The sequence below is a fragment of the Anopheles gambiae genome, chromosome 3, assembly GCF_943734735.2.
Source record: "Anopheles gambiae chromosome 3, idAnoGambNW_F1_1, whole genome shotgun sequence".
NCBI classification, from domain to species: domain Eukaryota; kingdom Metazoa; phylum Arthropoda; class Insecta; order Diptera; family Culicidae; genus Anopheles; species Anopheles gambiae.
Window position 1 is genome coordinate 57340210 of NC_064602.1, and position 25061 is coordinate 57365270.

At 36.2% G+C, this 25061-nt stretch overlaps 1 protein-coding gene across 2 annotated transcripts; it reads right to left on the minus strand.

Moving 5' to 3' along the window:
• Positions 1 to 1790: 1790 nt before the first annotated feature.
• LOC1275989 (heat shock 70 kDa protein 4) lies at positions 1791 to 17529 on the minus strand. Of its 2 annotated transcripts, XM_061653682.1 has the most exons (6): positions 17102 to 17529; positions 12888 to 13559; positions 11974 to 12814; positions 11214 to 11306; positions 4180 to 4281; positions 1791 to 4027 (listed from the first exon to the last, which is right to left on the minus strand). In XM_061653682.1, the coding sequence occupies exons 1-6, from the start codon at positions 17206 to 17208 to the stop codon at positions 3311 to 3313; spliced, it is 2532 nt and encodes an 843-aa protein (XP_061509666.1). In that variant the 5' UTR covers positions 17209 to 17529; the 3' UTR covers positions 1791 to 3310. The 2 variants fall into 2 exon arrangements, with proteins under 2 accessions (XP_061509666.1, XP_315285.4); XM_315285.5 differs by lacking the exon at positions 11214 to 11306.
• Between the last annotated feature and the right edge of the window lie 7532 nt (positions 17530 to 25061).

Consider the following 25061-nt stretch of genomic DNA (forward strand, 5'->3'; position numbering starts at 1 on the left):
ACGCCTCTGATTATACCTCCCAAAAAGAGAGTATAGGAGGACGTAACCCATCAACCTAAACAGAAGAAGAAGAAGAAGAAGATTCAGAGAGACAAAACGTGTTTTAAGACTTATGTAATTTTACACTATAATTAATACAAACAAAATTTATGTGAAGCAAATGGGGAAATGAAGGGAATGAAGGGAAATTGTAATTATTATGTTTTTTAAAAAGGTATTATTTTCATACCTTTTTAAAAAACATAATAATTACAATTTCCCTTCATTATCAGGATGGAAGAAATATGTATCTCATTTCTCCTTTTATTAGAGTTATCGAAATGAGTTTGATATATTAACACCTTTCAACGGGTTGGTCTTTAACAATCGAATAATGCAGACCATCTTTAATAAAGTGAAATAGCTCAGAGCTTAACGTAAATCGTGCTATCGAGTCTCACGCTCATATCTGGGAACACTACAACAGTGCAGTGCTGAAGACGCTTGTAGGGTTTTCTTTTGACAGTTGTAATTTCAAATTTCAAATCAAAAGCGAAATTTTTGATTGACATATTTCAAAGGCATTTAATTACTGCTAAATGCACGGCTGATCGCCTTCAATTCGCCGGCGATTACAAGGCGATTAGTGGCACTAAACTTGCTGTAGGGAGATTGAACAGTAAACTTCGGGGCCCCTTCGATCATCAGTCTCAGGCTCTAAAATTTTTGCTAACGGGGGAGGGGAGGGTGCAAATGATTCACCAGCCTCGGGGCCTTTGTCGCTAGTACTCTGTCCGTACGGCATACTATAGATGGGCGATCTACGGGGCCCCTAAATCGGCGGGGCCCCAGGCAACCGCCTAGTCCGCCTATCGTTAGATCCGCCACTGGTTCGGCACGATGCGTTGGTGCCGTTCAGAGAGGAGAAATGTATGGCGCGCGCTTGATCAAGGTCGTGGAACAAAGTGGTAACAATTCGTTTACGAGATTATTATAAATAAACTAGGACATTCCGTTTTCCTCGTTTTAAAGGGAAGTAGCGCGTTAACATTTCTTGAGCGTTCTCAGAAAGAAAACGGAAATATAACACGGGATGTTTACGCAACTTGCATGAAATGTGAATTAGATTAGTTTAGATAAGGCATTAGTATTAGTAACATCGAAAACGAACGAACAAAAGATTATAATGAATTAATGGATATAATTGGCACTTATTGCCAAAATTAATGATACTCTTCGACAAACACTTGGCCAGGACAGACGTTGTTTTGTGCACATCCGAACTTATTTAGTTGAGCTATTGAACACATGTTATATTATCTATTAGGAGGGGAGGGATCTATCTTCTTCTATTTGGCGTAACTCCTACGCGGACATGCCGGCCTAAACAGGCTTTCGAGACATAATTCATTACCACGCAGCCGGATAGATAATATAAGCCGGATAGGGATCAATCTATTACGTAATTTTTTAGGGGGGATTCTTCCAAAGTGACAGCTGGTTACAATAGGAGAGAAGGGGTAAAAAAATTCAATTTTTGAGTTACGTATTCCATGGATGATGCCTTTCCGCTTAGGGTCCCAGATAGTATTTAACACGCTTTTGCCTACCAAAACGGATGCACCTATTGGAGTAAGCCTCTGAATGTGCTGTTTCAAACAAGCGTTTGAACAACATAGGAGGATACATCCCCTGTCGCAAGAAGAGGAAAAACAAGAAGATGCACCTGTTGAACCTCTACCTTTCGCGACAAACCGAAGGGGTGGCTCCGACCCGGCAAGATCTATTTTAAACGCAATACTATTTGACAATTTAGTGTTTAATTCAAAATTTATTTCCCTTCATATTCCACAAAGCCAGTTTACGACCATTTCCAGTTTAACAACAATTGAAAATGGTAAAGTCATCCTTAACACATAAAAAGGCTATTACTCAGTTTTCTTACTGCTTCTTCTATTCTGATTTCCACGCAATTCCATTTCAAGAGAATCAAAAATAACATCTAACTAACTGTTTTTAGCATTGCAACAATGCAATGGTGTGTTTGTAAGATTATTTTTCTCTTCATCGACGTCTCTAGGACACCGCTATTAATTGCAAGAACTGGTAATATTCGGTTGAGCGAGAACACCATCTACACGATACATGGTTTCAATTGTAGTACAAAGTTTTGCGATTTATACCAAAAGTGAGACAATTTTACGATTCAAAGTGAGTCAATCCCATGACTGCGGCACGATGGCGGTACTTGGTTGAACGGAACCATCCATCGTTGCGGGATAATTTCTGGACACAAATATTCGTCTAAATTAGGGTTCGGAAAACTTTGAGACCAAACGACACAAATTCTTCAAAAATGTTCGCAGAGTTCCAAGTGAAGAGTAAAAAAAGTGAAATTTCTATGAAATATATAAACGGCTAGGAGCTGCCATCTCGAAATCAACGAGCCACATGCGGCTCGCGAGCCGCACTTCACCGATCGCTGGTCTAAGATAGGCGGTTTGACGCATTGAAAAAGTTTGCAGCAATAATAAAGCATCCTGCTGCAGTCATGGGCTTAACTCTTTATCGTTAACCTTCCGCAAGCTCAGGATATATTACACCCTTCACTCTGCAATGGAATATCCTAAATTTCTTTCATTTTCATTCTGAGTTGAATTTAGTACTTTATTATGCTCGTTCGAATACACAAAGAAAAGTTGTAAATAAGGTCCTACTTTTCCAATCAACTAAATGTTATAGGAAGGCATTCTCCTACAAACACAAATGGGGAAAAATTGTCGGCTTGTTGTCAAACTTCGAAAGTACACTGGTAGTTATTTATGTTAGCTTTGCTTACCACATTTAAGTATCAAGTATATTTCACTTGAAATCTCAAAGCTTGTTGTAAATGTTACATTCAAAATATCCAATGACAAATTATAGAATTGCTCTGATTCGAACTGGAACGGTTCAAAGTAGTAATATTTGCACAGTAATAGTAAACAGCTGTTTGTAAGGGATTTTCGGTTTCTAGCACTCATTCTCATTTATATGCAAGCAAAGTAATCCTATGTTGTGTGCTAGTATTTTTAATACATTTCCTGAATGAGGCCTGATAATTCTGAAGTTTTACAACTAAAGCTATAGTGCAATGTTCTGATGGTAATGAGCTTAAAGAATAAAAGGTATGTTCTCGCACTATTCCTTCGGAAAACAATGTGACCACTAAATCATTCACACGCGTGATAAAAGAAACATTAGCCTACTAACATAAAAACGTAAGTTAATTCATGCTAGCATTTCAAATGTGCTAAGGGTTGGTTAAACGCTATCAAATGAGATGGTGAGTTTACTCCACATCCATAGAATCTTCTGTGGTTTGTTTCGGTGTATTAGAATCTTGATTATCATTCCCTGGCGCGTGTGTATCTTGGCTGGCAGCACCGGTTGCAGAAGAACCGTTTTGCTGGTTTTGATCTGCAGGTGGGGTCGGGGGTTTCGGTTTAGGTCGGTTCAAAACGGAGTTCGTGCACGTAGTTAGGGTTACCGTTTCATGGCGAATGTCAGCAAGTTTCACCGGTGGATCCTCGGTTTTGCGAGCACCGACCAATTTCGATCGCGCCTCTTCGTACCATTTCTGTGCTTTTTGTGCAGCCTCAGTAATATTTATCATTTCAGTTTCTGTAAGATGTTCATACTTTGGTTCTTTTGCACGATATTGCTCGACTGCTTTTAAAGTTTGTTGAACAGCATGTCCTAGGTCTGTAAATGCCTGTTCTTGGCCATTGAACTCTTCACAACGGTTTCGAACCGGGTCGATCTTAGCACGCATCTTTTCAAGACGTTCTTTATATACACCTTTTTCGCAAGACTCGCCTTCCTCATAGAGCCAATTTTCAGTTTCTTCTAACTCCCGACAAATTGCCGACGCGTCTTGCGGATCGATGTAATCGTGCAATGCGCCATCTTCTTGAATTTTTTCACGAATTTCATACACCTGCTCCTCAAGGGCGTTACGAGCATCAATACGTTCTTTTTCCTGACGGTCATTTGCAATCATTTTCATCTGAAAATATAATATTAAAATTTAACAAATCGTTAATTTAATGAGAAGAAATCTAAAATATTTTGGTTCTGCTCTGTTTTTTTTTATGCGAAACGAGAAATATTTGAATATATTTGAATTAAACGAAACTGTAAAAAAGGAACAATACTAACCTCTTCTTCAAAATATTTACATAGCTCTGTATGCACAAATCCGTGTGTATTAGAATCAATTGTTAATTCAACTTGTTTAGTCGTAACTTTTTTCTTTTTATCCTGTAAATAGATGAATTAGAAAAAAATACATATTTTTACATTACATTTATTAGGGTAAATGTACCAATAGTGGTGCAATTTGTGGTCATACAGATGTATTTTAATGGATTTAAAGTGTCAGAAACGACAATTTCTGAATATGTCAACACATAACAGTTGGAATATGTTTTATCTTCGCAATCACAACCATTTTTACCATAAAACACATCAAATTTACGAAAAAATACATATTTTTGTGATTGCTTCCTTGTACCTATAATGGTGGTATGGTTCCTATAGTCGTCGTATTGTGTTCCTATAGTGGTGGCAAACAAAGATGCATCAAAAACGGTGTATAATATCAATGAAACTTAGTTTAGAAGCTGTTTTCGTATGAATAGCATGGATTATTGCCATAATAATGATATCTTTCGTAATTTGATCGTAAAAAATGTGTGAATTTGGTTGATGAAAATATTGACTGAAGTACTGAATAACACCTGTCGTCAATCCATACTCAGAAGAGTTTGCTTGATTTGAAGTCGATTTTTCACTCAGCCAGATAAGCGAATTTTGGCCTTTGTTTCATAAATTACTTACAGAAAACTAATTTTTGTTGCTTATTTTAATGAAAACAGTACGACATGTCAAAAATGTCGTCGAAAAAAATCTAAAATTAGCTGTTTTTATTGATTTTAGAACTAGGACCACTATAGGAACATGCCTGTTTGGTGTACCTATAATGGCACTATCGTAAATAACACCTAAAAATACGTAAATATGGTCAAAAGCCAATGAATTTGAATAAAACAATATAATTTGATAACAATTATGTTAAAAAACTAATAATTGCATTGTTATGTGGTCATTTAGAACGTTAACAAGAATATGAGTATCGTTATGAAATCCTGAGGATTTTGGAAAAATGTTGATACCTTTCACAAAATAATGGATTTTTCGGTCACTAAGAAACGGAATGGCCCAATTTCATTTTTAAATCCTTTGTAAAAGGCTAGAGAACATTTCACACTATCATAAAAAAACTTAACTACTGTTAATTTATCGTATGAGACGCATTTTAGTGCAATACCACCACTATTGGTACTAGCACCACTATAGGTACGTTTACCCTACTAATGAAGAAAACTGATTTATTTATGTGTTGGTTGACATTCTATAAATAAATAAATTAATTTATTAAGTTTTGTTACAGTTTAAGCAGATTTTTTTTTTAAATTCAGAACACTTGAATAAACATAAACTTTTCCTCAGAGAATCAAAACATATCGCTGACGTTGTCCTGGTTTTACCAATACTGGGGCCCTTTCACGATTCTAGCCAGCTATGTCATATGGAGTTTGACAGTAGGAGGCTTAAATCACGTCAACACTCCATACAAAACCACACACAAAACTAGCGCTTTCTTAATATCTTTTGATAGAAAAGACGTAAAGACATGAAATTCATAGAATGCCTGGAGAAATATGTTTTACACTACTTCGACGAAAAAAAAAACTGTTTGAATATTTTTTCAATTCGTACCCTTTACATCTACGACCGCCTACCCGGGTAGGACCATACATTTCGTATGGGAGATTGCAGTTTTGCGGATTCAAAAGCTTCAAAAGATCTTTTGATCTGATCGTCGCATTTGCATGAAATTTTTATGCAAGCTGCATCTTCTCGTTGTTTAACTAGCCATATTTTTTTCTGAAATTTATTTTTTGTTTCTATTTATTTTTTACTCATTAAAAATGTGTTATGTACTTATTTATATATATAAGTATTGATAACCTTATAATTATCGTCCTAAAAAATCATCCTATTTTAAAAATAAACTTGCCATAAAGTTGCGTTATGTTGTCAGGTATCATTGTTATCACTGTCTAATAAATAATATTTTTGGTATTTTTGAGTTTATAGTAATATAATATTACTTTCAATGAACATTAAATAGAATTTTCGGACAAAATTAATGCCATGTGATTTTATTAAAATGTTCATAATATATCATTAAAAATTGCTTAGCAAAGAGGTTTTTGCCTAGGGAATTCTCATTCTTCAAAGTTATTATATTATGAACAATTAGTACTAAAATTATCGCTTTATGGATGGTCCATTCTAGACTTGAACCCATGATGGGCATGTTATTGAGTCATCAACTCGCACGACTTAACAACATACCCGCCGTGGTTTTTCAAACCTTTTATGGACTCCCTTGATTGATTATCCAGATTCGTGATACCTAAGAAGTCTCTAAAGCCTGTATAGGCCGGCATGACCACGCAAGTTATTCGACAAACAGAAGAAGAATGAGTTAATTAAAAAAATACTATATCTTATTCGTAACCTAACAACATAACGGAACATTATTACAAGTGTCATTACAAAAATTAATAAAAATTACATGCTTTACAATCCGCTCAAATACAATCCCACATAGTAAAAGGTATGGTCCTGTCGGGTGGACTGGATTCGTGGTGCTATAATTATAACAGCTAAAACTAGGGGCGAAAAAACTACTTTGGCTCGCAAGCACTTTAATGTGGGTTTTGGGTCTGTGAACTTGTATGGCGTGCGAGTCCTCACGCGCCCATGCAAATCGCTGTCAGTTGCATGGCGGGCAAATCCGCGTCCGGCAGCTCGAATTCCTAAATTTCCACATTATATAAGCTGGTTTTTCCTGAATAAATTTAGTCAAATTCCAGAGTTCAAAGCAACAACATCGTGCCTTCATCATTTTCGCAAACCTTCATCTTTATCAGTAACAAAAGAGTTTTAAAAAAATTGATGCAAAATCGATAAGCAGATCAAAATAAATTAAAGATTTTCAATCTGCGAAACTGCAATCTCTTACACAAAATGTTTGTTGGTTGTACCCGTGTTGTACCCGGGTAGGCGGTCTTAGAACAACGTGTATTTTTTTGGTCGTAGGCACTACGGTTAAAATCTTCATTCAGAAGTAGAAGTGATAAAAATCAGCCTTCTAAATACATACACTTTGGGATAAGCCCCCTTTGACAGATGCTCGAAAACTGCTATACAATGCAAACAGCTGACAGGCTGAAATTTCAACCTACGATCTAAAAAAACGGAAAGGGGCCCACACTCATAGATATACTATACTTAAGTTTTACTATAGAAATACCGGTTATACGAATGGAACCAGGCGAACCAGCCCGTAAAATTCTTTTTGGCCATCCACAAGGACAGAAGTGGCGTGGTAGGTCAAAAATGAGAAACTAAGATGTCGTAGTACTTTGGCTGGTAACGCTTGAATTCAACTAGCGATTACTCATAAGTACGACGACATGAGAAGACAATGTTTTAACCCAAATGTTGACAATGTTTTAAAAAAATGTCAAACAAACCCATTCCAAACGAATCGAAATTCTAGGGCCAAATATGCGACCCAAGTTGTAGAGAAAAATTTCAAAAATGCTGATTTTCTATTATGATCCGAACAAACAAAGAGAAATCACTAACAAGTTTGTAGAATACCGATTTTGTTTCCGTTAGTGTCGAGTGGTTTTTGTTTGATACTTTTCCGATTGACCCACATAATTGGCCCTAATATAACTATGTATCTCTTTTGTACCCTTAAAAAGGTTGATTCCTTACGAATTCTATTTATAATGTACTAGTTTACATTCTGCAACATGTAAACTGAGGGTCTGCACACATTTCAGTTCGCGGGCCGCCTTGCTTCACTATTACAGGGGGTTTCAAGTACAGGGTGGCCACTCAAATCAGGATTAAATTACCGCTTTTTTCCCGGTTTTTCCCGGATTTTTTGGAGTTTTCCCGGTTCACTATGCTTCGTGTGCCGGTTTTATCGTACTTCGATTGAAATTAATTTATATAATACGTTTTCAAAAATCGTTATCTAGAGGATGGTAAGTAAACACGGGCATTACGGGAAAGATGGAAACTTGTCAAAAAAAACTGGATAAAAGTTATTAGTGAATTATTCTACAATATAATATCCAATCTAGCAAATTTAGCCGGTCTCGTAGAACAGTCGTCAACTCGTACAACTTAATAACATGCCCGTCATGGGTTCAAGCCCCAAATGGACCCTGCCGCCATACGTAGGACTGACTATCCTACTATGGGGGGATCAATAAGTCACTGAAAGCCAAGTCCATGACCGACATCGGTTGTTGAGCCAAAAAGAAAAAAAAAGGAAAAATATCCTATCTAGCCAATTTAGCCGGTCTCGTAGTACAGTCGTCAACTCTTCCATTTTAATAACATGCCCGTCATGGGTTGCCCGTCATGGGTTCAAGCCCCAAATGGACCGTGCCGACATACGTAGGACTGACTATCCTGCTATGGGGGGATCAATAAGCCACTGAAAGCCAAGCCCATGACCGACAACGGTCGTTGAGCCAAAAAGAAGAAGAAGAAGAGATCCAATCTAAAGGTGTGACAACACATTTGAGAACCATTTTTGGCATGATTTCTATCAAATTTGTACAAACCAATTTTCAATCGTGCGCTCGCGTTTATGAATCCAATTTGGCTACTATGGATCTTAAGCTATTTAAATATGCATTTTTTATATTTTCGGAAGTTTTATATGAGCAAACAAATAATGAAAAAATGACAAAAAAGCTTTACAAATATTGCTTTTTAGTGGTTTAGCATCAAGACACTAACGTGTAAAGACTTTACCTCGTGGCAAAGCTATTTTTCATCTGCTATCAATTTTTGATTAACAGATGTCATCACACAACCTTAAAAAAGGGTAACCTTAAGTCATGGACCAACCAGCCACTGGAGAAAGCATACAAATCTGCGAAGAACGGATTTCCTTTAAAACAGCAGCCATGCATTATGCTGTTACTCGCACGACGCTGATGATGCACCTCACCAATAGATACAGGAGATTTCAGTGTGTTTCTTAATTTTGGGACACTTTCTTGAATATGTTTTACGGGAAATGTACTTTATGTGATAATAAAACAACGGAGCAACGATCGCAGAAGCGACGCCACCTCAACCATCAGTGCCAGTGTGGGAACCCAGCCACCCGGGAGGAATGAAGGTAGAGGCCCGAAACCAAAATGCTAAATGCCAATGTACAGGTGATGTGTGATTGGGTAACCTTAAAATTGCTAAAGGGGACAAAAATTATCAATTATGTTCAAAAATTGGGATCGCGCACTAATCCACCGTTAAATTCGACAAGACCGCAACTTCACCAGAGTTGAATAATAAAAGACGAGTGCAAGATAGAATGAATAAGCTCACCACACCCGAAATGTGCAAGAACCAATATCGGTGAACGTAAGTATTGCACCAGTGCGAATGAGAAGTATAGTACATATATTGCACATATGGTATTATATAGTACTATATGTAAGAAACGGAAAATGTTGTCCTTACACATTGGTGTGATGTTGCTGGCCTGTGGTAAATTGGGAACAATATACAAAACATATTTCAACATTAATTGAAAATGCACTTAGTACGATGGTAAACAGTGATAGCAAAAGTTTGTGATAATTTCCCCTTTTTGGAGAATTTCCCGATTTTTCCCGGAAATTTAAAATTCCCGGCTAATTCCCGGTTTCCCCGGTTGAGTGGCCACCCTGCAAGTAACTTTGGAATGTAAACATTGTTGTTCACCGCGTGCGAAATGTTAATCCACGTAATATGATATTTCATTTCAATCATCACAAATTTTAATTTCTTCAGCATGATGTTCAACACCTCAAGCTAGATTGAGTTTGACAGTTCTTTGTGATGTGTTGAAAATCATGTGTTCTTCTTCTTCTTCTATTTGGCAGAACGCCCTACGCGGAAATGCCGGCCTTATACAGGCTTTCGAGACTTAATTCATAACCACGCAGCCGGATAGTCAATCCTTGCAACAGAGAGACGGTCCATTTCGGGGTTGAACCCATGTTGTGAGTCGTTCGAGGTGACGACAGTAACACGGGACCGCCCCCAAAAAAGTTTTCTGAGCGCCCCAAAAACTGAAATTTCATTTTGAAGCAAATGCACTATTTGACAGCTGTTGAAAAACATCTTGGAGGTGGTGAATAATGATGTGCATCATAAAAGAAGAAAAAGAAGATGTGCACATTCGAAAGTGACTTAAACCCTATATTACACAGGCAACATTGTTGAAGCCGGAAAAACAAAACAAACAAAACAAATAATTTCCGTAAAAAACGCTATCTTAAAGGCAAATTAGATACATAAAGCGTTTTTATTTGTTTTAAGTTATTCCTCTAGACATGGAAATACGCATATACATATTTTCACAATTCATACAAATAAAATATATAGTATTATGCGTCAAGCATTTTTATAACAAAAAAGCACTATATGTATAGTTCAAAAAGATTAAAAAATACTTTAAACTCTGAATAGATAAAACTATTACACAATATAAAAGATAAAACAAACATAACGTTATCTTTCAACCTTCTCGTATTCTTTGGCACAACAATCGTTAAGTGACTTATTTATTACCATCGCAGGATACTCAGTCCTACGTATAGGGACACGGTCCATTCGCGATTCGGGTTCAAATGCTCAATGCTTGGCATGTTGTGAAGTCTTACGAGTTGATAACGATACCGCGAAACCGGCCAAATTTTCAACATTACAAAAATAAATAAATACAGAACATTCCTTAAGAGGAATTTTCAGGTTGTATAGATCATGTGACCGCCATATTTCATAATATCATATACAAAGTAGGCGTAACAAGTATAACGGCTGAAGCTGTTAAAGCTTTGAGAGCAGATAAAAATAAGAAGGTATGTATATAAAACCTCAAAACTCGACTGAACAATGAAAAAACATTTTTGGTAAATGCTTGGTAGATAATTTTTAAATGACAGTCTCATATACATTAAGTGTGTGTTTCTGCTATGAAACGCCATTGTCGTTTTCTTTTGATAGCTAGAATAGAAACATATCAGGGTAGCACATACCGATGTGAACCATCTGGTGACACGTTGCGTCCAACCCTCTCCACTACTATCGTTGGGTTTCGAGTCTTTTTTAGGATGCTCATCATCGCTACCCTACAAGAACGTGGTAAATTGCCAGGATAAAAGCATAAAATAGCCAAACAGTGGCAAAGAGAAAAAGAGAGAAACGAGAGAACAGACAGCATGAGTGAAGAATCAGATTTGGTCAGAAGAATCTTTAGAATCTAAGGATTAAATAAAGAAATGGAAAATATGAGGCAACATCTTCGGATCTTAAGAATATCAAAAAGAAACATTCTGAGCTCTATTTTGACATTGCATTAAATCGTACATCCCAGCAGAAAAGACAAGCATGGATAAGAGATCATTGCTTTAATACAATGAGTATTAAAGTTGAAAAAACACATTAATAGTCCATCATTTCATTACAGAAACACACACACAAAATCATAATAAACACAAAATTTACGACAACAAAACAACAAAACAACAAAACATAGAAAATATAAAAAAAATAACAACAGCCATTACGATTTGTTAAGCATATTTAATATGCTCATATGGAGACCGAATGAAGAATATTTCGTTGCAATATTGTTTTCTTGTTAGTAAGATGAACTAAGCTACTTCTTCATAAAAAAACGTATTGCCAGTATATTTTCAACAACTAGAAATATGGCCGAATATCAAATGAATATTATCATTAATTGAATTAGTAGTGGATACCTAAAACAATAGTTTTATTGTTGTACCGACTCACCTCTTGTATGTCCATTGGTTCTCCAACCTTGCCAGACTCATCTCCTTGCGGTGACGATTGATTAGCATCACCTGTCTTCTGTTGATCTCCATTACTGGTTGGTGTAGGTGACGACGGTTCTTCACTTTCCTTGCGTTCGTACATTGTTGCACTTGACACCGTAATAATGCCATTATTATTAATGCGAACCTTTACTTTCACTTCTTGTGCTTCACCATTTGCGTCGGGCTTAATGCCCTTCACATGGTATGTGCCAATAAACGGATCTGGATAGGGAATGCTATTCGGCTCATAATGCACCTTAATCGTCATTGGTTCCTTGCGATGAACGGTCAACAATCTACAAAATGGAGCCGCATGATATTGCTCAAACACCTTCATTTCATGAGGGCCATCGGTATCGGTCCAGGATATCAAGACTGGATAGGCCTGAACATCCGTGCAACTAAATTCACGAACACGAACTGCAGGTGAAAGGATAGCACACTGCAAGGCTGCACCACGGGACACAGCTTCGTCTTGATTTAGAGTAGTGCTAGCAGGCTTGCCAAAAATTTGTTCGATTAAATGCTTTATGGCGGGAATGCGACTGCTTCCACCAACGATTTCCACCGAATGGATTTCTTCTAACGCAAGCTTAGAATCAAGCAGTAACTTACGCATTGTTGTCTCGATTCGCTTGAACAAATGACTCGAAAGTTCTTCCATTTCAGAACGCTGCATTGAAGAATGGACATCTATCTCATTCATAAAACATTCGATGTTTAACGGAAGCTTTGTGCTGTTAGCTGACATATTTTTCTTTAGTTTTTCAACTTCCGCCATCAAACGCAGAAAAGCTCTAAAAAAACGGAACAAACATAGTTGTTTATCATGCCCTACAATTTAAAAATAAGCACAAATTATGAACATACCTTTTCTTTGATGAAGCATCAATCTTGTACTTAGTCTGAAACTCCTTATTAAAATGAGTTGCGAGGACTAAATCGAAATCACGTCCCCCGACAGAATCAGAACAGCTGGCCAACATTTTGAGATTGCCCTTATGAAAAGCACACGCTGATACTTGTAACGAGGCATGACCACAATCGACGAAGATAACATTGCGCGGCTTTTCCTCTGGAGCTGGCAAATCTTGTTTGTAGAAACCATAGCTTAAAGCAGTGGCCGTAGTTTCATTCATAAGTCGCAATACATTAAGCCCGGATATGTTTGCCGCATCAAGAAGGGCTTGACGTTGAGCATTTGTGAAATAAGATGGTACGGTGATGACACAGTCGTTGATTTGAGTCTTAAGCTCTTTAAATGCGTCTTCCTTTAACTTGGTGAATAACATTGCCGTGATTTGCTCCGGACTAAATACGTGCTCTTCATCCAAATAGTTGACTCTTATTCCGATACCACCATCTTGTAAAGCCTCCGTATGGTACGGTAATGAACGAAGTTCTTCCTGCGCACGAGGATCGTCGAACTTACGGCCAAGCAACTCCTTAAAGTTGCCAATAGTATTGTTCATGTTAGTGACTTGTTGATTTTTGGCAGCAACACCAAGTACACGATTACGTCCTGCGAATGCCACGAACGATCTATAAAGGGAAAATAAAATGCTCATGTATTAATCCGTATAATCCTTATTTTCTTAATTCCTGGAAGTGGGTCAAACTTTATTTCCTAAGAATGACATAGACCTAATAATATTATATCTGTATTCTTTATTGTATACAAAGTGGGTGATCACAAACTGGATGGTGTTTCAACTGGAGTGCTTTTTAACTGGAGGTTCGCTAACTGAAGGTTCTCAGTTAAAAACACTGAAACATCAAAACATGTATTTTTTTTAATACACGAATTACTATAGTTTATATCAACATAAATAAAAAAGTGTGATATGTTCGTTGAAGTAGACACTAATGAAAAAAAATCAATCCATAGTAACGTCACTCTAGTTAGCGAATCATGTTCACTATCTGGAGTTAGTTTACATCTCAGTTATTACTCTATAAAACGGAAACAAGCAGACATGTATGGTTACGTTATGGATGATTTGTTACCTTACCAATCCTGAGAATATTACCAACTATCTTCCCAGGGTAGTTCTTAGTGGCATACATCTCAATATATAACTTAGTTTAAAATTTTCTTATTAATGGCATTCAATTACAACTGCACCGATATCAGCATGGATTCCGTTCCGATACAACTTCGCTCACTTCATAAAGCGTTACAGCACTAATCAATGAATCCACGCCACATAAGTTGTTGATTTTATTATATACAGTGCATTCTCCCTAAGGTGAATCTTCAAGGGACCGTCAGCTTTGAAAGATATTCATGTTGACAAAAACTAATGAAAGTGTTGCCCGTCATATATAAAAGGGAACGAACAGATTTCTCATTGAAGAGTGAGTGACATCACCCTCATTTCGACCCAAAGAGACTGTGAAATAAATGGAGATAGATTGTCGCAGCGAACGGATTTTGGCGAACAGAGTCTATGATCTGCTCGCAGATCTGCAACTGCCAAACCCATAGGCCGCGGGGTCATGGGGCTTTCTCAAACTGAAAAAAAACATTCGCAATAACTAATTGGGAAAAATAATTACATATTTGTGAACCCGTCGGTGCCGTACTATATAACGGTCAGGCTGACACGTTTGTTCAATGGCTGCATTGTTTGTAACTGACATCCATAAAACTGTCCAACGATGACCAAAATAAATAAGATAAAATTAATATTAATAATGCCAATCTGATGAAAATAAGAATGTCAAATGTGTAATACACATTTTTTTCTACCTATTTCCATTGATTAAAACATTTTCTGACCTGTATTCGCGTTGCCGAAAATAGGAGAAAATAATGACTAAATTTTCACGAATATTTAAAAAATGGCTTTGAAACGGCAAATAAGAAATAGTGTAACTTATTGCGATAGTTTAGCAACCAAATAAAAATCACTTTCAGGAAAATTAAAAAAAAATTAGATTTAAGAGCTGTTTTCGTGAAACTGCTGCACTAATCTGCCGAAAACTGATACAGTTACCCTACCGTGTCTCGGGAAACCACCATGCGAAAAGACATTCCAACTAATAATCTATCAGGTAAGGTGATGTTTATGTTTAGTATTTTACAATAGCCCACTCAACAGGCAACGCGGATGTTTTGTAGGTCGGAATATATTAAGTCTTCTTCTTTCTTCCTTTGGCAGGTTATTCCACAATTAGAGCCATGACTGTAATAGACGGGATCTATGAATTTAGATTGTGCGTGAGTGTTTTTAACGCCCTTGTCACAGCTTTAGTTTATAAATTCCTAATCTTATTTTTCTAATTGCATTTCTCTTAGACAAATTTGTTTGACTTTTTTGCTTGATTTTGTTTGGGTTTTACTACTGTTCTTTTATGTTTCAATATTTTTTCATCTTATGTCTATTATTTAAAAAAAATTAAAAACCTACATATTGCTATCACTAAAACAACGTAGCAGTCAGGGATATGTTGTTTTTAGAAAAAAAAACTGCAATTGGAATCCAACAAAGATACTAACATATGGAACAAATTAGTGACCCTCGTACCAAACCAGATCTAAAACGGAGAGCATAATAAAAACTTATATCAATACACATATTGGTCTGATAATTTTAAGGCATGTTGTTGGGGGACGGGCATGTAGATGAATCATATATATAGTCATTATTTTCTCCTATTTTCTGCAGTTTGTTCCTATTTTCGGCAACGCGAATACAGGTCACAAAATGTTTTAATCAATGGAAATAGGTAGAAGAAAATGTGTATAACACATTTGACATTCTTATTTTCATCAGATTGGCATTATTAATATTAATTTTATCGTACTTATTTAGGTGTAAATATGATAATAACAAAAAAAAAATATAACAACAAGAAAAGAACATGTCAAAAGAAAAAAAGGTAATGTTAGTGGATACTAATAATTTATTAAATTAATAATAAATTAATTGGATTTTTTATTGTTTTGGTAGAATCCGCCATAATCGGTTTTGCTTCGATTACACATAAATTTTTCATTTGTTATTTATGAACACGAATGTATGAGTTCGTTTCTAGAGTAAAATATTTCAATGAAGACATAGTGATTCCACCGAGCAAACGCCACTCCTTTTAAGGGCTGAACTTGCTATGGCATTGACAACACGGCTTCACACAAAACAATACTCTTTACACACATATGTTGTTTTATGTCTTTTTGACGACATAAGGACACGCACTAAGTAATATTTTATCCCATTTCAGTCTTCATTGTGGAATGAAAAATAATAATCAAATATTCTACATGATCCACGCCGCGCAAGTATTTCAGGAATTATATGTTGCCAATTTAACTAGATGTTAGTAAAACTATTCGTAGCTTTTTTAAATCGGACCACGTACATTTTTGACTCTATCAATTTCTAGAGCTCGCTAACCTTTCTGCTCTATGCGATAAAAAAGTGCAAAAAGTGCATGGTGATTGAACAGTCCTTGCAAAAATTCCGACGATTTACGTTTTCAAATTTCTTGGGTATGACGAACAAATAACGTGTGAGTGAAAAGAGTGTTGTAAAGCTGTGGAGTTCAAATGTGCATGCATTTGAATACTCCTCTGATTGTCCATTTACTTCAGCATTTTTGTAAAATAATTTAATTCCGTTTAATGTTGGGTACTGCATACCCAAGGGGGTAACTGAAACGTCGGGGGTAACGGCAGGTTTTGTGTTTACAAATGTTAGGTAAAGATCCAGATCCAGACTCTCCAGAAAGGACTAGAAATCGATACAAGCATGAGAACATTCTCGAAAGTATTGAGGTTATGTTGTATACAGCGCTAGGGTGCTGTCAAACTGTTCGAGAAACAATTTTTGCTAAACAAATTTGTTTTTCCGAAAATTTACAGCAGATGGTTTTCGCAAATCAATAGAAATTGCTATTAAAAGAATGACATTACATTTGAACTTTACATAATCTTTCGCTGCATTCGCATATAATGCGTGAATAAGATACATGTCTCACAAACACACTTTTAGGTACCGCGTGTAGCATGCCGCACATAATGCATGATCCATTAGCGAAGAAAAAGTAAAGCTGTTTGGAGGGCATATCTGGATACTTACGGTGTGGCCCGCAAACTGTAGTCGTTGGCGATGGTCTCGATGCCTCCTGCTTTGGCGACCGCCACATATGACGAATCATTTCCAAAATCAATTCCAATCACTGACATTTTGAGGTTTACTGGATTATCTCGTTGGATTTTATTACAATTTTTCTTCGACTCGGCGCCGCCAAAGGAAGTTTCACAACAGCGGAAGAAATTTTCAGAATCTGGAAATAAGTTGATTAAATCTCAGAGAACTATTCTAGTAGCCACTCTTGCTCAATTTCACAGATGAACCAAAGTTCCCACGCGAATTAATGATCTGATTTCAGGCACAGTATAGGTGCAAACGCTTCCAACTTCAAATCATTTAATGGTGATGTGAGAAAACCCAGCGCGGAACATGACTTTTTTTGACACAAGCATCTTGTATTACAAAGTACCCGCGGAACAAACCGTGTCGGTCGAGCTGTCAAACAAACCTCCCGTTGAACATAGTCGATCAGCTTGAAAGTTCGAACGACCCGCGAAAATTTTTCAAATTGTTTGAGACAAACAGGCCTATCATATTGCGTTCGGCATTCAAATAAATTCTCTCGATCGTTCATTTTGTTCATTTTGCTATCATTTGACAAGTTGCTTTTCTGTCAGCAGTTTCGAGTCGATGAAGTTTAAATCTGTATCATATACAGTCAGAATTCAATAGTTTAACGCTTTTTAGTTGGCATGCTTTTTAGTTGAACGCTCGATAGTTGACTGACAGTTCAATTAAAAAGCATCCCAAATAACCAGCTCGAACTCTATAGCTGATTTGAGGCTGTTTAACGAAAAATCGGGCCGATGTCGTACTTTGTGGCTGATTAAGAGATAAGAAGTATTTTGCAGAACTATGGCGCTTTTTAACTAGCACTCGGTACTCTTTAGAACCTTGCGGCTGTTTAGCCTGATGTGTATGGCCCATGATGGAACTTGAAGGCTTGTTAAGAAAGCGTACCGAACTTGGTGGAACTTTATAGCTTTTTAATGCATGACATCTTCTTCTTTCTTCTTCTTCTTTGGGTGATGGGGTTTATCCTCCTATGATGTTGTTGGGCACCTTAATCAGAGGTTGACCATCTTGATTGTTAGAGAGACCTTGCAGTCTATTTCTCTTTAATTTTTTTGTTTTTTTCTCTTCTTTCAGTCATTGGTTGTCACATCGTTTATATCACAGGGTTTGATACTCAGATTTGTTTTGCGTGTTTTGTGTTGTCTGTTGTGTGTTGTTTTTGTGTCCGTTTTTTGAATTATATGTGTATGTGAGTGTGGGTAACTATACTGGGTTTAGAAAACCAAATTCAGTTAGTTTCCATCTGTTTGGGCGGTGGCAACAATTTCTGTCAAATCCCATATAAATCTCGTCCGATAAAATCGCATCCGATGAGCGTTGCCATGGGCCTTTGTGTTGTTCCATTTATTTTCCTAGTTAATTATAGTTACAGTGGAGCGCCATTTATCCGGGTACCTTTTATCCGGCTTTCCGTTTATCCGTGCTGTTGAGAAATTACAGTTCAATACAAAAGTGACATTGCGTTATGAGGAGGATATTTGAAAAAGCGGTTATAAGAGCACATTGTCATCACAAAAAACGCTATAATTGGCAAATTTTAAAAATTATCTTCAGAAAAACATGAAATTAATAAACACTGGGTTATTTTTATCAAAAAATAAGAAAAATTTCCAAAACATAAACATTTCCATCATTTGACTCATTATCCGTGTTTTTCGCTTATCCGGGCGAGGTCAAGACCCGAGAAGCCCGGATAATTTATTCGGCTTTCCGTTTATCCGTGCTGTTGAGAAATGATAGTTCAATACAAAAGTGACATTGCGTTATGAGGAGGATATTTGAAAAAGCGGTTATAAGAGCACAGTGTCATCACAAAAAACGCTATAATTCATGGCAAATTTTAAAAATTCTCTTTCGAAAAACATGAAATTAATAAACACTGGGTTATTTTTATCAAAAAATAAGAAAAATTTCCAAAACATAACCAGGAATTGGTGATAAAATATATCATTTGACTCATTATCCGTGTTTTTCGCTTATCCGGGCGAGGTCAAGACCCGAGAAGCCCGGATAAACGGCGCTCCACTGTATACAGTGGAGCGCCGTTTATCCGGGTACCTTTTATTCGGCTTTCCGTTTATCCGTGCTGTTGAGAAATGATAGTTCAATACAAAAGTGACATTGCGTTATGAGGAGGATATTTGAAAAAGCGGTTATAAGAGCACAGTGTCATCACAAAAAACGCTATAATTCATGGCAAATTTTAAAAATTCTCTTTCAAAAAACATGAAATTAATAAACACTGGGTTATTTTTATCAAAAAATAAGAAAAATTTCCAAAACATAACCAGGAATTGGTGATAAAATATATCATTTGACTCATTATCCGTGTTTTTCGCTTATCCGGGCGAGTTCAACGGCCTCAGCACCATTTTTCGATCGAAAAAATTCGATAGGCGCTCACGTAAAACTGACAGTATAACTATTTCTTTCATACTCTTGCATGAAGTCGATTCCCATCGAGTTCAGTACTTAGTGTAGGCAAACCATTTTTTAAAATATTTAATAAATGATTTTTTATCACCCAAAATATTGAAAAAGAACCAGAACAATTACCAACTTGCTTTTACATAACGTTTTTCAAAACCATTAACCTTGATTTATGGCATTTTTCTGATATTCGATAATTTCCGCAGCTCAATGAGTTGCGGATTTTTCGCCATACAAAGCGGAACGATCGAATTTTTGTAGCATAGTTCATTTTGCTCGTGAGTGTCATGGTATACCAGTTTTAAAAAGACCAGTAAAATGAACACCTTGGCGGCGAAATGAGTGTCAAATGACACCAAAATGACAGCCGGATCGATCGAATTTTTTCGATCGAAAAATTGTGCTGAGGCCGCAAGTCTCGAGAAACCCGGATAAACGGCGCTCCACTGTATATGCTATTGTTTTTTTCTCTTGTTTGTTTTTTTTTAGGTTTTAGGGAGATTTTTTTTCTTTAAATGATCTTCCATTGCAGGAAGAGATAAAAGATGTTTCTCCTTTTCCTCACTTTTTTTCATATTTCTATGTGGTTTTGTTTTATGAAATTTATAATTTGCTTTATTGTTTTTCCAGAGGGTTCTCTCCATGTTTTTTATTCGCTAATTCGTCTGCGACTTCGTTTCCGTTTATTCCTACGTGCGACGGTATCCAAACAATTTGTGTGCTAGTGCTGGTGCATTTTTGTAAGATGTTTTATATAAATCCTACTATTTGTGGTTCTTTTTGTGCTTTTTTTAGGATGTTGCATGAGGTCAGGCTATCAGTATATAGGGTTATGTTTTTATCTTATATTTTTTAGCTATCTCCAAAGCTTTTTCGATGGCTATCAGTTCTATTGTTGCTATTGATGCTATGTTTTTAATTTTATATTCTTTGTATATATTATATTTTCTATCTTTTATGTAAATTCCTATTCCCGCCTGATTATCTTTTAAGCTACCATCCGCTAAAAATTGTTGGTCCATTATTGTTGCAGTTTTTCATCTTTTCTAGGGTTATTGAATTAATCGTCTCTTTATTTTTGTTTGCTTTGGTACCTATTTCTTTATTAAGTGTTGTGTCTATGTTTATTTTTGTTGCAATGTTGTTCATTTGGCTTATGGATAGATATATTAGAATGTTATAGTCTTCTTCATATATTTTCTCTTGGTATGAATTTGAGTTGTTATTATAGTTGTTATCTTTTACCTTATTTATTTGTTATCTTAATATGTGTGAATATACTATTATTTTTGCTAGTTCTTTACGTGCTATGAATTTAGATCTGAATTGGAATGGGATTTCGGCTGCAATAGCGTGCAAGGTGTTCATGAGTGTCGTTTTTGTGCATCCTGTAGCTTTGCGTATCGCTTGGTTAATTGTTGTATTTATTTTTCTCCTATTGCTTTTGTTGCTATTGTTTAAGTATGATGAGCCCGTCTCAAATATACTTCACATAGTTGATCTGTATACTATTAGTGCTTTTTGTGAGTCTAGATTGTTATTTTTGCGCATAGAATTTTTTAAATGTTTCGTCTATCTATGGATTTATTCCTCAGGTATTCTATGTGTTTATGAAATTTAAGCGAATTGTCTATTAGGGTGCCGAGGTATTTGTATGTGTTTGTTACTTCTATTTGTGTGTTTCGTATGTTGAGGTTGTAATTTTGGTTTTTATTCTTAAATTTCATATATTTATTTTTGTCCGTGTTTATGGGGAGGTTTAGTTCTTCTATTTCGTTTATGAATGAATTTAAAGCTGTTTGAAGATTGGTCTTCAGTTCGTTTTGGTCCTTTCCTCTGGCAATTATCACAAAATCATCTGCATATTGTATTAAGTTGGTGTTTTCATTTGTTATTTTATTGTGTATATTTTTGGTATATAGATTGAATAGAGTAGGGGACATTACATCTCCCTGGGGTGGTCCGTTAGTGACTAGCATTTTGATCTTTGTGTTACTTTCTATCTCTACTGTTCTATTTTTAAGGAAATTAGTAACCCATAGAGTTATCTGGTTTGGTGTGTTAGCGTCTATTAATTTTTGTATCAGTGTTTTGGTTTTGACTTTGTTATATGCCTTTTCTAAGTCTATAAATATTGCCCCGGTCATGTTATTTTTTCTTTTGTTTTGGTATACTTGATTTGTTAGGTGCATTGATGCATTGATTTATTGTTTTGTGTTTTCTAAATCCGAAAGAGGTTTCTGGTAGAATCTTTCATAATTCTATGTGCGTATTTAGTTTGAGGAGTACTGCAGAGTTTAGAATTTTTGTAGGAGTCGGAATGAGCGCGATTGGTCTGTAATTGTTTATATTGTTTGGATCTTTTTCTGGTTTTGGTATGGCTATAATTTTGATTTGATTTAGATTTTTGTGTATTTTTCCTTTCATCCACATATTGTTTGCATCTTTTATGATGATCTTGAGTGTTTCTTCGTTTATGCTACGAAGCATTTCGTATGTTATTTTGTCTATTCCTGGTGCTGTATTTTTCTTGTTTTTTAGTAATTCCGTCCATATTTCCTTATTAATTAATTCTATGTCTATTTGAGTTGCATTGTTTGAATCTGTACTAAATTTGGATAATTTATTTTTTTTTTGAAGTTTAAATCTAAAAAGTCTTAGGCTATTTTATTATCGTTGTGTATAATGTTCGATGCTTTGGCATGATTTTTGTTATTGTTAATATGGTATACTAAGTCCCATAGTTCTTTGGTATTAGTTTGGGAGTTTATACTATCTAGAATGTGGTAGAATAGTTCTCTTTTATGTTTTTTTTATTTTGTAAATCAGGATAGCTGTTCTTTTCTTGCATTCCATTGAGTTTTTAATAGTGCGTGAATTATTAAAGGAAGTTCTGGCTATGTTTCGATTCAGTTCAGTTCAGTTCAGTTTCGAAAGGCAGTTTTTAATTCTTCATTCCACCATGCTTTTAGTTTATGTTTTGTTCGGTGAGTATTATTTTTATTTATCTGTTTAATTTTATTGATGCATTGTTTTACTGTTTAATTTTTGTTTTCAGTGTTACTATTGCTGTGGTTTGAATTGTTTCTACTAGATTTGTAATGTTGATTTCTTTATATTTTATTCCTTTTTTATAAGGATACAGCTTCCTCCATAGCTGTTAATAATTATTAACGTTAGATTCGATCTGTCGGTGTTATCTACCGTGATTCCCGACAGATCGCGGTACAAACGCGTAGTGTGGGAAGCATCCAATACCGATCGAGCCGAATATTCCCGATCGCTCAAAGGCTCCCGAACAGCGTGGCTAAGGCAATGACCGAAGGCCACTCTTTCGCGGTAGCCCGAGTCAAGCGATTGATTTTTAGCGTCGCAATAATAAAATCCCCCGAGTCCCCCGAGTTACGACCCCCTCGAGTTACGACGATACGCAGATACGACGATTTTGATTTTGACAGTGAAAAGTTTTCGGTGACAAGAAATTGTTTTATTTTTTGAATTTCTGTGCTGATAACCGTTACACACACATTTTCAAAGATTCTATAACTACCCGATCTTCAATATTTGCATCGTGCAAACGACTTTTGCTGTAAAATTAATACATTATCAAACATTGTTGCAAATAAAAATCACAATAGCATAGATTTCGTCTTTTCAACTTCGGTTATAAACTTAACATTGTCAGATATTCGACATACGACTTTTTCGACTTACGCCTTGCTTTGGGGCATTTTTTCGGTCCCAAATACAGTCGTATCTCGGGGGACACCTGTATAAGACTGCTTAAGAAAACGCTTGTTATTTAATACTTAATACTACTACGGGCGAAAGAAAGAGTGCTGTTGCAATAGTTTGCAACAATAGCCATCTGACCTATCTGTTCTAATGGTGTTGTACCCTGGTATTTTAATATTCTTATTTGTTTTGGTCCATGTCTCTTGTAGGCATATTCCATGAATGTCTTGTGTTTGCGTAAGATGTTTAAGCTCTTCTTTGTTTTTTTCTCAGTGATTGTATGTTTGCTTAGATAATATTGAAAAGATTCATTTTTCCTGCTCAAATCTTGTCTATTCAAATTATTCGAAATTTGGCGGGGTTAACTCTTCTGCTGCATTTAAGTATCTAGAATTTTCAGTGTCACTTTGGTATACAGTAGAACGTCGATTATCCGGGGGCGGATTAACCGGCGGGCGGCTTAACCGTGCGCATGAATGTGACAGCTGTTTAAACGTACAGCGAACATTTGCAGCGATAGTCAAGTGGGCAACCAGATTTTTGTGTAGCTCTGAGGTGTCTAAAGGTATTTTCGAAATTCATTTTTGTTCATGAACAGTTGTTAAACCTGTAGTTATTGATTAAAATAATATTTTAATAACGATTAATCGATTTATTCAAGTTGGATTAATCATAAAATTAATCAAAAAATAGTAATATAATAATTTTTATATGAAAATGACATTTCTTGGACCATTATCCGTGCAAATCGATTAACCGGCAACCGTCCGGTCCCGAGCTGCCCGGATAATCGACGTTCTACTGTACTTCTGATTCACTCAGATATACCTCTGTGTCACTGACATTTATTGTTTCGCTTCTTGTTCTTTTTCTTATTGTTTGTTCATTTTCTTGGTAGCTGTTTATTATGTAATTTTCATTTTCTGTATTCTGTATGCATGACATCCGTACAAAGTGACTCTTGTCAAAGTGTCAAAGACTGGTGCCGTCAATCGTCTCATGCCATCATCATCTTTGCTGCACAAGTTAGATAAGTTAATTGAAGAAAAGATTTTGAGTGAAGTGATTGTTATTGTACAGTAAATTGTGATACATTTCGTGTAATTTATGAATATTAAGGATTTAAAAATATACAGATGCACACAAACAAAACAAATCCTGTTGTTTATTTCATCTATGATGCTTGCTTGAAAATAAAACACATAGCAAAATAATCCCCGGCACCGTGGCATCAGGAAGCTGCTTAGACGCTATTTAGAAGGACCACCTGGAACTTTGATGCTGTTTATCTACTGCAAAAGGCGAATTCAAGCAGCGATCTTTAGCTTGCCAAAATTGGCTGTTTAAGCAATTTTGGCTATTTGGAGTATGAACTAACATGGTTGAAAGCGTTCAACGCAGATTCATCTGAATTGCCGTTAGGCGGCTCTTGGGGCAATCCGGTGCTACTCTTCCCCCATATGAAGTTCGGTGGCGCATGCTTGGTTTAATGACCCCCACGATCATCGATCTGCTTCTCAAGCTTTGCTTATTGGTGGTTTGCTTCGGAATGAGATTGATTGTCCTTCATTACTTAATAGAATTACACTGTACACACCCGCTCACTTTCTGAAGCCGCGAATTTCTACTAATTCCGTCGAGAAGAACGCTATACCATTCCAACGATCCGTTTATTCAATCCCTTCATCGCTTCAACAGTGCCTCT